General features: G+C 40.6%; 1 protein-coding gene across 4 annotated transcripts in view; it reads right to left on the bottom strand.

The window, feature by feature from the left end:
- The window catches only part of sobpa (sine oculis binding protein homolog (Drosophila) a), a 45288-nt gene that overhangs the window by 17105 nt on the left and 13034 nt on the right, over positions 1 to 15149 (bottom strand). For 2 of the 4 annotated variants that reach the window (XM_034205982.1, XM_034205984.1), the window contains exons 2-5: positions 13732 to 13852; positions 11259 to 11456; positions 7758 to 7909; positions 6141 to 6164 (exon numbers count right to left, since the gene is read on the bottom strand). In XM_034205982.1, the coding sequence (XP_034061873.1) occupies positions 6141 to 6164; positions 7758 to 7909; positions 11259 to 11456; positions 13732 to 13852 (495 nt within the window). The remainder of the gene's footprint in view (positions 1 to 6140; positions 6165 to 7757; positions 7910 to 11258; positions 11457 to 13731; positions 13853 to 15149) is intronic. The other 2 variants (XM_034205983.1, XM_034205985.1) reach the window with 1 other exon arrangement.

Below are 15149 nucleotides of genomic sequence, written 5' to 3'. Positions count from 1 at the left end.
AGGCGAGAAAACAACAACCTTACTAAAAAGGACAAATGTGTCTCTACTTCCCATGTCTAAAAGCCATTACAAAATCTATTTGATTTTGGTTAAAGAAACAGTTACAGATGCATTAAACTGCTCAAGACACTGATTAAATTAGATTCACTTTAAAAGTGGTTGTTTCTCCATTTCCTGTAGGTCTGCTGCAGGTCAATGACTAACATTTGATCAGTTTGTTTCTCTGATCACTTTAGATCCAGATGCTGGATGACTAAATCCTTCAAGTGGCTTAAACCTTTTGGTTGTCCCTTTCCTGTAGTGTTTTATATAGGTTTGTGTGCATGTAAATGGTCTGCAAAGGCTAAAACCCCTGTGTTCCCTCCAGAGGGAGATTCTCCGCATGTACAAAGGGGATATGAATTTATACAGGCGGTCAAATGAAAATGATCTCGGTTGGAAAATGGGTGAAAGCATTTGGGATAATGTAAATACACAACCCATACATCATTTTATTTAGAATTTCAAATCCAGAAATGTTACATATTCTATTATAAAAATGAAAACACACCTGCAAATTCAAATACGAGAAGTTAGTTTTTATTGCACTTCTTGCCTTATTCTAGTTCATGACACCTATACGTTTAAGAAAAGATAAAGGAATGTGTTCATGTGCTTGGCTCCACTTTAACAATCTCTACGCCTAGTTATCCGGGGTAACTTTCTGTCTTTATTTGCGCTGGATGGCTGGCAGCTATGAGATAATCACCTTCCTCTCTGTGCCCTGAAGCTGTGTCAGGCAGGCCTCAAGGCTGCTTCGCCTGAGCGGCAATATGCAGACACATTTCTTCACACACACACAATTTTCCACGAGCACATTCACACAAATACAGTTACATACACATGCTGAGTCTTCTCTCTTATTTTGCGTGTGTGCCCTCCTTGGGAGATGCAAAGTCAATTGTGGAGCCTTCAGGAGCAGGGAGGCAACCACGGGGCTGTGTGTGGAGGAGGTGAGTGTGTGTCTGTGTGTGTGTGGAAGAGGTGATGTGACATTTCTGGGCTGACATGAAGCGGCACTCTGCCCCCTCGCGCCTGGAGGGAGCTCCCGGGGAAAGACACTGATGGAGGTCTGGGGTCTCCTGGGGGGAATTTCACGGTGTGAACAAAAAGCCCTGCGATGCGGCAAAAAACGACACAAGCTAGCTGCTTTATGCTCTGCTGAATCTCGTGGAAGCAGTGGAGTGTATATTTTCATGATGTAGAAAGATATAAGGATGATATCTAAAATATTAACGGATTTTGGGATGGTTATAAATCAAGAACATATGATAAATCACCCTGCAGATGACACATGATGAGCCACTGTTAACGCCATCAGTATTCATATTCAGTTCCTCCTCTAGCCGCTTTTCAACCACAACATACCAGCCTACAATCAACCAGTTTTTTTTCTCCTGAGTGTTTCAAGCCCGAAAACTCCTGAACGCAAACCAAACCGCAGAGAAAAGCAGATTGTCGGAGCTATTGCAACAGAAACAGGCAACATTTCATCACTTTTCTGTCACAGCAACAGCAGCATTTAAAATCCGACCCTAAATGATATATGAACGTCCCTGCGGAGTATGAGGCCGTAGCAAAGCATCCTCGCTCTAACCTACACCCTTTTTTTTTGCTGCTGAGCGTCACACTCACAGAGGGTAATTCATCACCGCTAATTGCCTAACTTAATCTTGGCACTGTGTCCAATGAGCAAGCATGTTTATCGGTGTATGTGTGGGCGTCAGATAGCGGGAGAAACCGTACGTCTGCGTGTCAGTTGAACAGCTTCTGCCTACAGCTGAAAAGTAAAACTCCACTCTACATTTAATTCCTTTAATCCGCAAAAATGTCAAATATCGCGCTGTTGTATGTGTCAATTCTCACTTAAAATGTCACTGTTGGGGACATTCCAACTCAAACTGGGATTTGCAGCGCATACAAACCTGCAAAATAAGTTGAATCGCATTGCAAAAACTTGCAAAAGAGTGATGTCGGTATTGACAGTGGACAGTCAATAAGTAAATAAAAGTGAGCAGGCAGAGCGCTGTGACAGACAGAATAATGATGTAGTGTGAGCAGCGTGGAAGCAGCACCTTCCATACAAACTAATCCAAGAGCTTAAGGCTCACAGTAAACACGCACATAAGTGATTATCGTCGTTAAACTATCAATCATCTTTCGCCACACACAAACACACTCGCTATAATAAAGAGTTATGCAGCAGGGATGTGAGAAAGTAGCAACCAGAGTCACCCTAGGAGGGGATTGGGTTTCATGGATGAGGCAGCTGAAGATATTTCATGCAACTTAATGCCAGAGCCGTCCCCCTCCTCCTCTTCCCCCACGTCTCTTCTCCGCAGCACACACAGACATGAGATACTTCTCTTCAGCCATGACAATATTTTTTTTTACAGTTGGAAAAAAAGACAGAAAGCCTGCAGGCCGTGTTGTTGTGGCCAACCTTGTGGGTGCATGAGAAAAGAAACATGTGGGTATCACTTACACAAATGGCCCACATAAAAGTGCCCGAGCTAGACAAAATATAGAATCTGAGCCTCTGTGGCAGCGCAGGCCTTTCCTGTGTTTGTGATGTTTGAGCATTCTGCTGATGATGGGTAAAGGAAACATCCAACATGGCGGACTGGCTTCTAACAGCAATGTGTGTTAATGAAATGACTCCTTTATGTGTGGGTGATGTCCTCTGAATATGTGCTAAAACATTGATTGGGTTAACTGTAGTTGCCCTTTTCTGTACTGCTGATGTGTAGATCAAGTAATGATCCATGAATGAAACTCATGGGCTGTTCTAGGGGTGGGCGAGCAGGGGGGATATTTTTTAATAATGTAATTTAATACAATTGTAACTTATTCATTTTTTGACTTCATACTGAAGTAAAATGTGACCAGTAAAATTGGTCTAGAACCGCCTCTAAAAACGTAAAGCTGTCACAGGACACATTTATCAATACCATTAAATAAGACAGCATTAATGTCTTGATTTTTAGGGCAAAAGGTTCAAATCAATAAGGTCAATTTCCTGCCTAATGTTTAAAACCGCAATTTAATCTCTTAATCTGACACTGAAATAACTGGAAAATGAAAAATACTCACTTACCTTGAAATTTGAGTTAACAGATAATATATAACTAGGGCTCAAAAATGATCAAAGCCCGTTTCCACAATTTTTAGATTATTTTCAATAATTATGAAAATTAATGTAATAATTTACTTTTATCATTATAAAATATGTATGTTTTCTATGGCAGAAATGGGCTTCCATACAATATATGTACCTAATTATCAAAAGGCTGCAAATCATTCTAATGATTCTAATCATTCATTCCAAGTTTCAAATAATGAAATCTACAAGGCCGTTCCCAACAGTTTTTTTTTTAACACTGACGTATGGCCCATTTCCACTGCAGGGCCTCGCACGGCTTAGTACGGTATAGTTAGGCCTTGATAGGCCAGCCTCACTTTATGCTGCGTTTCCATTACAGTTTAGGAACTGGGGTAGTAACTATAGAGTGGCGAAGTCACGCCCATCTACTTCCGCCCCATGGGAACTTATTTCTGAAAAAGTATGTATTGAAGTCAATGGAGAGAGAAAGATTATCTTTCCATCCCGTTTGAATTGTGCCATGAATTACACATATGATGTTTGTCTCCCGAAAGGGGAGGGACTTCGCCACTCTATAGTAACGCAGTGTAGGCGGAGCCGTGACGTCATCTTCAATGCAAAACACAAAACCAACATCAGCCGTTAGCCCTTAGAGCTCACAGCTCCTCATATCTGTTCAGAAACTAGACAAAAGTTAAACAAGTACAAACCACAGACTGCCTGTGTCATGGCGAATACAGTCGCTGATTTATTTATGTCTGTATAGGCCGTTGTTGTGAGTGTGGACGGTCGGAGCATATACGACGTTAGCTTAGCCAAGCTACATTTAGAAAACACGCATTTTAAACGTTTTTTTGCCTGCCGTCTGTCTGCAGACTTGTCAAAGGATTAATTCATGGTTTTTACTAACCGGTATCAGTATGTTGTTACTTCGGCATCATTTTGAAACGTGTATTACAATTAAATCACGGTCAAATATGTTCAACTTGTTGTAGTTGTAGCCCCCTTGCCAGCGTTTCTCTCTCTAGTTTAGCATATTCAGCCCGGTTGTTGGCCCGGTAAGAACCTGGATTTTGGAGAGCCAGAAAAACTGTGAAAAAGTACCCGTTAGCCGGAACTACCCCTAGTGGAAACGCAACAAAAAACGGCATTCGGCATTACATTCTTTGTTAGTTTTAAGTGGAGCACTTCATCTATTATAATTGCATAACGCACTGTTACTGTAATGAACAAAGTGGGTTTAAAACTTGCTGGAACACCATCAAAAATAGTGTGATGGCATGCTATCTATCGAACCTCATAAGGAACAATTTCCTCTACTACAGATATGATCTAACCTGTCTCTTTGAAATTCAGACTTTTACTCAACTATAAGTTGCACAAAGAGCTGTCTCCGCAGTGAGAGGACATCCTTTGAAAGGACTGTCTGAGGCTGATTAAGGGGAGAGCAACTTGAAAGAGCATTGTTGCATCTTTGTACTTTTGACATCTTTAAACCTTAGTCAGTGTATTCCCTTCAGTAGTTTTAGTACCAACAGACAGGAGTGTCAGCAGTAAGCTAACTAATGTACTGTGGTGGATGTTGGCAGAACCACAATGTATTATTTCCACCTCCACATATTATTTTAAGGTGAAGTGTACGCTTAGTTAGGAAATATTTTCAAAATAAATATTTAGTTGTATCCATACAGTGAGACAGCTGACCTGTCTGTGATTCCAAGATGAAGTGAGGAACGGTTATTTACCTTTGTTTACCAAAGGTGATTATCAGAGCACTTTACATTTACAAGTCATCTCTCACCTATTCACAACCCATTCATTCAGAGGTAAGGGGCTACCACCTATTTAAGTAAGCTAACATTCAAACATCGTTTGCCACCCACCAGGAGCAACTTGGGTTAAGTAGCATGCCCAAGGATACATCGACGTGTTGACTGCAGCGCCCAGGATCTAACCCACAAACTGCTGATGGAAAAACGACAGCACTATCTCACCGCCTAACCTCTCAGAACTAACTCACTTTAAAACACTAAAGTAACACAAAAGGACAAACAAATTGACTGATCGAGTCAGCGGTAGACCAGCAACTCCCATGTTCTTTGAGGTATAATTAGTGTTTTTGTCAATGGAGTCTTGCGGCTTTGAAGAAAGCACAGATAACAACTTCAGTTTCCTGTTGGAAATGGCTGTCTGGCAGCAAAGTAAGGCGCTGAAAATATTCTTGATATAGCAAACTGGTATTTTTCTTTTTTTAGATGGGTCTTTCTCTCTAGTGTCTTTAATCCTGTTGGCCCCAATTCACAGCAGTTTATTTCTTAGCTTCTTGCTGATACTTATGTGGCCTGCTGACCATTACTGACTGTAGATAATACACTTACTAAGGGTATACCTCATATAAACCCACTTTAAAAAATCGAAATCTCCTTTTAACAACCTCCGTGATAGATAGATCTCAGATTGATATGGAGCTGCCTTGTCAACTTTGTTGTGTGTCAAGTAGCATAGACTTTTTTTTCAGACCTTCTCTGAAGCTCAGAAAGAAAAAGTGTAATTCAAAAGCAGCGTTTTGATCTGATATGAAGCTCTAATAGCTCCTGCAACTGTCACACATTCTCCCGTGAGGTTTCCACATGTCAGACTCTTCTTGTCATCACCACGACAAGACAGATAATTTGTCATCACTTCAACATTTAGTGCAATGAAAACTACAGACTTTTCTATCAAAGTAAATGGGCTAACATGTTAAGGTAGAAAATGAAAAACACATAGTATGAGCGACAGTACAGTAGACGCAAGGCTCAGCTTGATTCTCATGCTTTGGGGAAAAGTGTCAGAAAAGAAAAAGGATTTTACTAACTGAAATGAACAAAAAAACTCTAAGTGCACCCCTACTTATTCCTGCTCCAGTGCAGTGCTTTATGTGCTTTAAGTGATTATGTTTAGATGAATAACTGACTTGAGGACAGACAAGCAGGAGAGTAAAACACGTCATACTCACAGCGTAATTCCTTATATATCCCAGCTTTGGTACAAGAAAGAAAGGAGATTGTTTAACTACAGTCATTGGGCGGGAAAATTAGAACACAATAACAGCTTTAAATGTTCCCTTTTGCTTGTTACACACCATGGTGACCAAGTCATTTAGCAGTCATCGGCCCGAAAGTGTTTTTGTTGTAAAATCCGTGGTTCATTCTCAGTGATTTCTTGGTATTTATTATGTATCATGCATTTTGTATTCAAGCCAAACCTGAAATAGTAATGACAGGGTTTTTAAGTTAAAATGACCTTTTGAAGTGTTGACTTGGAATTAAGGAGGCAATTTTCTCTTGCTCTAATAAAGTGCCCACACGTTTTTGTAGGCCAACCTGAAGCTAGCATCGCCCTGGTTCTCCTAACTAGAAGCCAATGGGATTTTCCATCAGATTTGTGAGTATTGCAGAAAACGAGCTATGTGTCAAACCAAGTTGTATGACACTTTACTGTATATTTTTTGTTCAGATTTCATAATCATTTATATGATTTTTGAATGGGTAAATGCATTTATCTAAAGTAGAAAGTTACAATTTGACTATAAACAAAATACATTGCAGTCACATGTCGCTTCTGTTTGACGTAATGTATAGCAGTCTCTCTTGTTAACAAGGCTTTTTTTTTTACACGTAAAAGCTTCCAAATTCACACTTTTTTACGCTTGTGTTAACCATAAACTAATTGAACATCCAGTTTTTATGTCCCAACAGAACCTAATAGACATTTTATTTAAATGTTTTATGTGTAAAATAAATGTACAGTTTTTTGTTTGTAAATACTGTTAGCATCTCAGCTAGTACAACCATAGCATCACGTTAGCTAACCGTCAGGCGAACATTTTCATTAGAGGGGGGAAGCACTTGTATGTTGCTCTACATTTAAAAATAATATGTAGAATTGTTCCTCTCCCTCACAAAAAGAGATTACAATTAATATAGAAGTTAGAACAAAGTAGTTCTGACACCAAGTTTGTAAAGTAAAATAAAGATTGTTACTGGCTGGTAGAATGCAATGTATACACCCTGTGGTATGTTATTGTGTTCAGTACGACCATGAATAACCTACAACAACCTGTCATATTTCAGACCCAAATCCTTTTAGCTAACCAACTTCACACTGACTTCAACTTAATTTGTGTATAAACTGTGTATAAAAACGTTTAGCTCAGTCGGGGTGCAGTGCATCTGTAAAGAATGCTTTACATTACTGTCTGTTTAGTGTTGTGAGCTTTAGCTTTACTACCAGACGTGATGCTAAGCTATGCTAAATACCTCCCGCCTTAAGCTGCCTACTTGACACACAGACATGACAATGGTATCTGTCTTTTCATTAAAGTCGGGAAAGTAAAGCTAGTTAGTGTACTTCCCAAACTGTCAAACTATTCCTTTATCGATTCATGCTGTTCTCAACCATCGTTAACTACAATTATATGTGGAGGTATATCATGTTTGCCGTGTGAGTGATCCATTCGGGACTCAGTGATGATGACCACATGTATTTGCCAGGAGATTTGTGACATACTATCTGCAAAGCCTATAAGAGAAGTTGTAAGTGTTCAAGTGCTGGTTAAAGGAAGGAAATGTACCTTGTTTCTCTTGAAATAGGCTCTACGGCAGGCAGCAAAGCACTTCTCGCTGCAGAAACTCTTCAGCTCACTCCCCATGCTCAGAGAGTAGCGCTTGACGCCGACCTTCTGGCACCAGGCGCACAGGATCTGCATGTTGGATGCATCTTCATCTAGAAACAAAAAAACAAATGGTAAAAGTGAGTAAGGATAGATATTTTATTTGTATTTACTCCAAACATTCTCTTGCACTATTTTATACTATTTAACGTTTTATTATGTCCTATATATATTCATGTTGCACTGTTGTAGGAGCCTGTGACTTAAGCTTTTCATTGCCATATCCACACTGTAGCTAATGTGCACGTGACAATAAAGCCTTGAATCTCTTGAATCTCTTGAATATGGCCTTATGTTAAGTATTCCTTTTTGCTTTAAGTGCAAGTCCATTGCAGATAATGTCCACAGGTATGCAACAACTGAATGTATTAAACACAAAGACGGCAGGGCTTGTTTAATCCGCTCAAGCCACAAAAATACTGTGGGATTCATGAGCTGGGGAATTTGGAAGATGCCTTTTTGTGGCTCTTCTATGGCTGCAATAAAGTTGAAGTGGACACAATGAAGAACTTGGGTGACGCTAAAGATCAGCAGGTCTAGTCTGTGATGTGTGTTCTGAGTGGGTGTGATTAATTAATTATTAACGATGAGGGCCCTTCGAGAGTAGAGAAAACGAAAAAAACGAGGGTGGTTGTGTGTATATATACTGAAAATATTTTTTTAATAGTAGTAAAGTTGGTGTGTATTTGTATGGGGATTTTTATAGCAGGGCCCTGGCAGTTAAAGTAGACTGCAATATATTATCAATAAAAAGAATAAAATATTTGTTATTCAGTTTATAAACAGTATGCTAGTCAGTACGTTTATTTCTCAGATATTGGTGGTTTGCCCGAATTCATGACCTGTGTGGAAGTGTGCCCGCAAAGAAGGCGTTCTAAATTTGATTTAAAGGTCAAAAACATCTCCTCTGACTTTAGATTTATTGTTAGCCCTAACACATTTCTGAATAAATCTTTAGTTGACCTCAACACATCTCTCGTTTCAACGGAATTCATTTGGTGCGTAAAAAAAGTTTTTGGGAGAACAACACTATAATCTATTGAAAGCTGCAGTAATGGCTTGAAACCTAGTTCCCCGTTTGATTTAGAGGCCGGTGCAGTGCTGCTGTGTGGTCAGTGTGGGCAACAAATTATTAATTATTATATTAAACAGAGCCTCGGTGACAGTGAAATGCCTCCTCTGTGGTAAACTGTGACTGCCGGTGATGAGCTGCGGGCTTTTAGTGCCGTCGCTGTTGCAATAAGAGAGATCCTCCGAGATTCCCTCCAGTATTTCCCAATTATCACATTATGACTACGCGAGTGAGAGGGCGAAGAAAACGCAGGCCCATTAGTCTTTCCCCCCCGCTCACCTCCTTATCGCACGCTGGCCAGGATTTTCACCTCTTGTTGAGCTTAACGGATCTGCGGGGCCATCAGATTTTAAGTAAAGACTAACTCACAATTAGGGGAATAACTCCCAGAGGCCCTAAAGATAGCACTGTAGACCTAACATGCATATTTTATGTCTTTCCTCTCCTTCCTATAGTCTCCCTGCCTTTTGGTATGTATCTGGATTGCTTCCTGAAAAACCTCCTGGGCTGACTGGGTGGGTGGATCGGGGTTTCTACATTTCTCAAAATATGTCGATACCACAGCATGATGAACAGGATCGAAGGCCAACATCAAATCACAACATCTTCCATATTATCTCAACATTTTCATGCAAAGCGACATCTTGAGGTGGAGTTGTTTTTCGTCTTCTCGTGACCTGGCATCTCGTAACAAGCTCAAAAACACTCACATCTGCATGAGCGGGGGGAAAGCCGGCAGTAATTATGCAGCCTCCGTGCTAAATGCCACCATCATCTGCGTACCTGCACCTCAAAAGGTCCTTTGTCGGATTTTTGCGGGCCACATGAATAATTCAGCATATGTCTGAGGGTGGAGAGGGGGGGTGAGTTGAAGGGGGTGGTGGCCGGGTGGCGAGTTGGTGCTGGGCTTTAAGTGGGACCGCACCATCTGCTTCCCCGCCTGGGCAGGGCCAGCAGGGACTCCTCTTGGGCGATGCCAAGGCGGTCGCTCCCTCCGCTGGGGCGTAGCAGCCTCCTGTGCCGCAGCAGACGCAGGGGATAATGAAGCCCTCTGTCTGGCCCAGGAACGAGGACGTTTCCTCAGAGAGTTGACGGGGTTATATTGACACTTGGGCAGGTGGAGGAAAACAAGGTGTACAGCAGGTAGCTAGCTCATTAGTCGCCAGTCCCTGCCTGGTTTGGAGGCTCTCAGGACGTCGCGCAGACAGCAAGTTGATGCATAAACATTCAGCTTTCTTCTAAGTGCTGAAGAATTAGCAAGTAGGTTTTTACTGTCACTACAATGTATTCTGTGTGGAAAACAGCTGTGGGTGAGATATTTGCCAGTTCTTTGGATTCTGACCGGAGAAATTATTGTGGGTGCTTTGTGGTTGGGCTGAAATTAAACCGTGATCTTTTTAGAAATGTTAAATATAGCAATTTCAAAGCATTTTTTATGGTTTTTTCATGTTGGGCGACATGTACAAACGCGCTTCAACAGCCATTAGAAGACACGCGCTGCACTTTTACAAACGATGCAATAGTTGGTAGAGCTGGCAGCCCATATACTGGGGTTTGGTCCCTGAGTGGCAGACCAAGGTACGAATCCGGCTCGGGACCATGTGCTGCATGTCATCCCCTCTGACATAGACACAATACAGACACAAGTTGCCCAAAAAAAGGATGCGTATAAAAAAACACACATTTTCCAAAACCCATGCACCAACTTTACAACACAGCATTGAGAAAACATTCACAAAACGCTGCAAATAAATAAACGATGCAAGAAGCTTAAAACCGAATGGCAACAGGGACAATAAAAAAGTGACAAAATACTTTCGGGGATTATACAATCACTGGAAACATACCTAAAATGTCAAATGTATTGGTTTATTTTAACAATGTGATTGCATAATTCCTTCTGATATTATTGCAGATCTGCTGTAAGCTAGCAAGCTAACGTAGCTAAACTTGTCAATTTCGAATATTCTGACAAAACACTTACAACTATGAAACAGACTTACTCCGCCAACAGACAGTTTATAATTCCAAAATATCAACAAGCGTCCCAACTGTGTCCCGTTACAGGTTTGAGCTTTTTGCAGCAATTTTTTTATTTGCAGCATTTTGTGTTGGCAGTGTTGTTGTGAAGTTGGTAAAATATGCTTCTTCATTTGTCATTTGTTTTGGCAGATGTATGTTTTTATATTTGCATACATTTTAAAAGTGCAGTGCGTTAATTCTAATGGAAGTGTTTATGGCCGGTGGAGCTCGTTTACCCTTTAGTTGACAAGGAGTTATATGTACTACTTCTCAACCTCAATATCTTTCCAAGTGTCAGTACTCCTTACCTGAGGGGGGCTTGATCAGTGGCGGGGGGATCATGGGGACAATGATGGGCATGTTGCCATGTTCCTTGGTGCCAGGCATGGAGGTGGAGGGCTCTGTGACTCCGTTCCTGGAGCCTGGCAGACAGTGGGAGCTGTTGGCTCCATCCGGAGAGCCTTCACCGCTCTCTGTTGAGGCTGGGATTTTTGGCAACAAGTTTTCTAGACAGGGGGAAATTGAGCAAAATAACATAGCATTACTAAACAACTGATGAGATGCTGTGCAATAATCCGTAAATTGTGGAATAATGTAAAAGCCTAGTATGGCTTAATTTGACATAAACTTTGGGTCATTTTTGTACACATAGTTGAGACACAAGTGATAAAGCATGTTAGAATTTTTTTATTTTAAAAGCCCTACAGAAACATTGTGGAAAAAAAAGCAACAATGAAGGTTAAAGACTAACTCGTTAATTGGCAGTGGATAACATGACCAAATACAATGTGAAATCACTCATTTGGACAAGAAGGTCAAATACAGACGTTTCCTTAAACTTGGGTTCTGATTAGGGCTGTTAACGCATTAACGCTCAAGATTATTCTGTAAACCTTAACACGTTGAAATGAATAACATTACTAAGTTAGACCACAACTGCTTCCAGTAGTCCCAGTGTGGATGTTTACCTCGTATAGCATGGAAGTGAAAAGGCAAAGAAAGTGGTGGGACTGTTTGAGTGTATGTCACTGATTGGAGCTCAAAATAAAGTTATTTGTTTGCTTAGATTTGTCAGGTGGACAACTGAGTGCTAATGTCGCTCTGTGTCTCCTGGGAGAGTAGCAACCGTTAACTGACTGCTAACAAGTGCACCATATCAACTTTATGAGATGACAGTATGTCAATGTTGTGTTTGCAGCTCATTGCATTCAGTAGCGTGGCGTGGGGAAAAAATGGGCTTCCCCTAAAATATGGGCTTCCCCTACATTTCAATAACGTAACCAGATGTAACATGGTCAATAACGTAACCAGATGAGTGATTACAGCGCCCGGTATCATTTTACACACATTTGTATCACACAGATGCAGGACTTGCACACGCCTGTTATCTAACCGAAAGGTCCGCACGCACTCTCCAGCTGAAACTCTCTCCTTATTAATTTAATGCAGACAATCACACAATCTATGAGATTTTTGGATTTACCGTGCCTCTCAATTGCCCGTGACAGGTCGATGAATCCTGAAGTTGCCCAAGGATTGTTCAGGGAGCACGAATCCTTGTCAAAAAGAAGACATGGCCAGCAAAATAGACGCTGAAGTTTAGCGCTTCCAGTTAGCCACTCCGTGCGGACATAATTATCCTCATTGAACGTCCGATTCTCTCCCTTTTTCCTCTGTGTACACACAGCTCGAGTGCGGGCATTGACCTGTCATCTTATTTAATTTTCAGTTGCTGCTGTAGCGGAAGTTTAGTAAAGTTATGTTTGATTAAGTACGCCAAATCTCCACCCTCCATAATGCTTCATTTGCTTGATAATTTCTAACGGCGGTGATGACAGTTACAGTATTAAAACTGATGTTGATGTGATTTGATTGGAGGGCAGTGTCCAATCAAATCGCCAGCCGCCAGCCGCCTCTGAAGGGAAGCAAGAGGCGGCTGGCTTCCCTTGGCATGGCCCTGACCAATCACAGGTTGGCAGGGGCATCACGTGGGCCTCATCTGATTGGTCAATCCCTCAATTTTTTTCACCAAGGGAAGCCAGATTCGGCTGGCCTCCTCTCGCAACAGTGAGTGCAATCTACTGTTTCACCATAACATCTAGAGGGGCGCTGTTTGTTTCACTCTTTGTAAAATACTCAATGAGAATGGGAGAGCGACGGGCCGGCAGCAACACACAGCAAAGGAGAATGATCGAAACAAAACAAAGTGTTTTTATTTATTTATTTAAATTATAACTACAATCCGAAAAACAGGGGAAGCCTGGCTTCCCTTGGCCTCCGGGAGAAAACGCCACTGATTGCATTGCTCCCAAGAGGCCAGAAATTAATTGAGGCAGGTTTAAAGCTCAGAAAACCTTCTTAGTTTGAATTAGTTTCATTTGAGTTTAATACACCTTTATAATTAGAGGTCAGCTAATCTGGTTCATTAGTGCAGTGTGGTAGTGGAGCTGACTTCACATACGATTGACAGTTCAGGAAGCATGAGCTAACACTTAATTGTTGCATTTTCATTGGTTCATAGAAAAGATGACATCACAATTTTCCAACTGAGCCCTGCCCACTTCAGTGCAATGAGGATACATATAAAGTCTTGTAACCTTAAATGTGACCTTTAAAAAGGCCTTCTTACTATGCATTTCACATAGTAAAAAGCTGTCATAATTACATTTAACAAGTACCTTTAACAAAATAACAAAGACGTTTCATATTCTCATTACGTAATAGATTTTCACGACCCATTAACAAGCACTTATTTCAATGTCTTTCATGATCTTTCCATACCTTTGAGGACAGAGATGTGCTGTGGCGTCTCTCCCATCTCCAGGTTGTCAGAGTCTCGCAGCTCCACCTTGTCGTATCCGTACCAGCCCAGCAGCTCGTTCATGGTGTTCTCTGCAAAGCTCTGCAACACAAACACGAACCACTCAGACTAGCTTAGTTACAGAGGCAAACTTCTTCACAGTTGAATGAAGTAGAACGAGAATGCAGGTTACTTGTAAAAGGAAGTGCAACGATCTGTTACTTTGTTGCATTTGCTGTTCACATTTCTTCAACTGATCATGCAGAGATATTGCAAACTCAAAACAAATGTTGAATAGAATATCACAAGGTATTATTCATAAGTAGGTAAGACTACCTAATTGGGATTAACTCTGACTAAATGCTGCAGAGCCAAACTAATGGTCTTTATTGTAAACTTAAATAGGAGGAAGTAAACAGAGTGTAACAGAAAAAGAAAAAAAACAGCTTATCACATAAGAGTAAAATAGAAACCAATTGAATTTGAAAAAGCACTTCATCTAATATGGCAGAGGGGTTTAATGTCAGAGATATTCTATCAAGTTTATTTATGGTATACGTTATCTTCGTAGTTCTCAGTGTGCCTTAACCCACTAGAAAAGCCAACTAAGTTATGGGTGTTAAGCCTTTATTTGTTTTATTCTTATATAATTTCACATTATGATATATTTTCATATGTACAGGTTTTTATGAATGCAATTTATTTCATTATTGTTTTTTATGTATAAAGCATAGTATGTTGTGCCGTTAGAAGGGCCTGGGTATTAAGATTTACTTACCAAAGAAATCACACGCCAGCTGTTGTGCATATGAGAATATCATTATGCATTATTGGTTTATGCCTTCCTTTGTTGTTTTCATATCATTTTCAAATTCTATTGTTCTTGGCACAGCCCTGTTCTTGCCATTTGCTGTCTATTTTAAAGTGTGATTCCCTGTTTTATTTCTGCAATATTTACACTTATTTTGATTTATTGTCTTTTTTCTACTTGATAAATAATTGTGTAAGACTATTCCTTAGTTCCCAAGCGCTTTTTAACATTTAACTGGTTATATATTAGAGTAGGAACACTACTACGGTGGCCGACAGGTGCAAACGAGCTACAACAGCCCAACATTTCCATCAGAAATACGCTGCCGTTTCAAAAAATATGCAAATAAAAAAACCACAAAATGGGCCAAAACACATGCAAATTAAGAGACATCTTCACCAACTTGACAACACATGTGCAGCGTTTAGAAAACATTGACCAACTTGTTTCCTATGTTCTAGAAATTCAGTGCTTCTCAAAGTGTGGTCCGCGGACCACTGGTGGTCCGTGAGCGCCCCCTAGTGGTCCGTGAGTATATTGGTAAAATTTCACATTTGAAATAAATAAATACATTTAAGTTTTCCGCAC

This window comes from Gymnodraco acuticeps, unplaced genomic scaffold (genome assembly GCF_902827175.1).
Source record: "Gymnodraco acuticeps unplaced genomic scaffold, fGymAcu1.1, whole genome shotgun sequence".
In the NCBI taxonomy this organism is placed as follows: Eukaryota; Metazoa; Chordata; class Actinopteri; order Perciformes; family Bathydraconidae; genus Gymnodraco; species Gymnodraco acuticeps.
The sequence above is the reverse complement of the archived record's forward strand: the minus strand, read 5'-3'. Positions and strand labels throughout refer to the sequence as shown.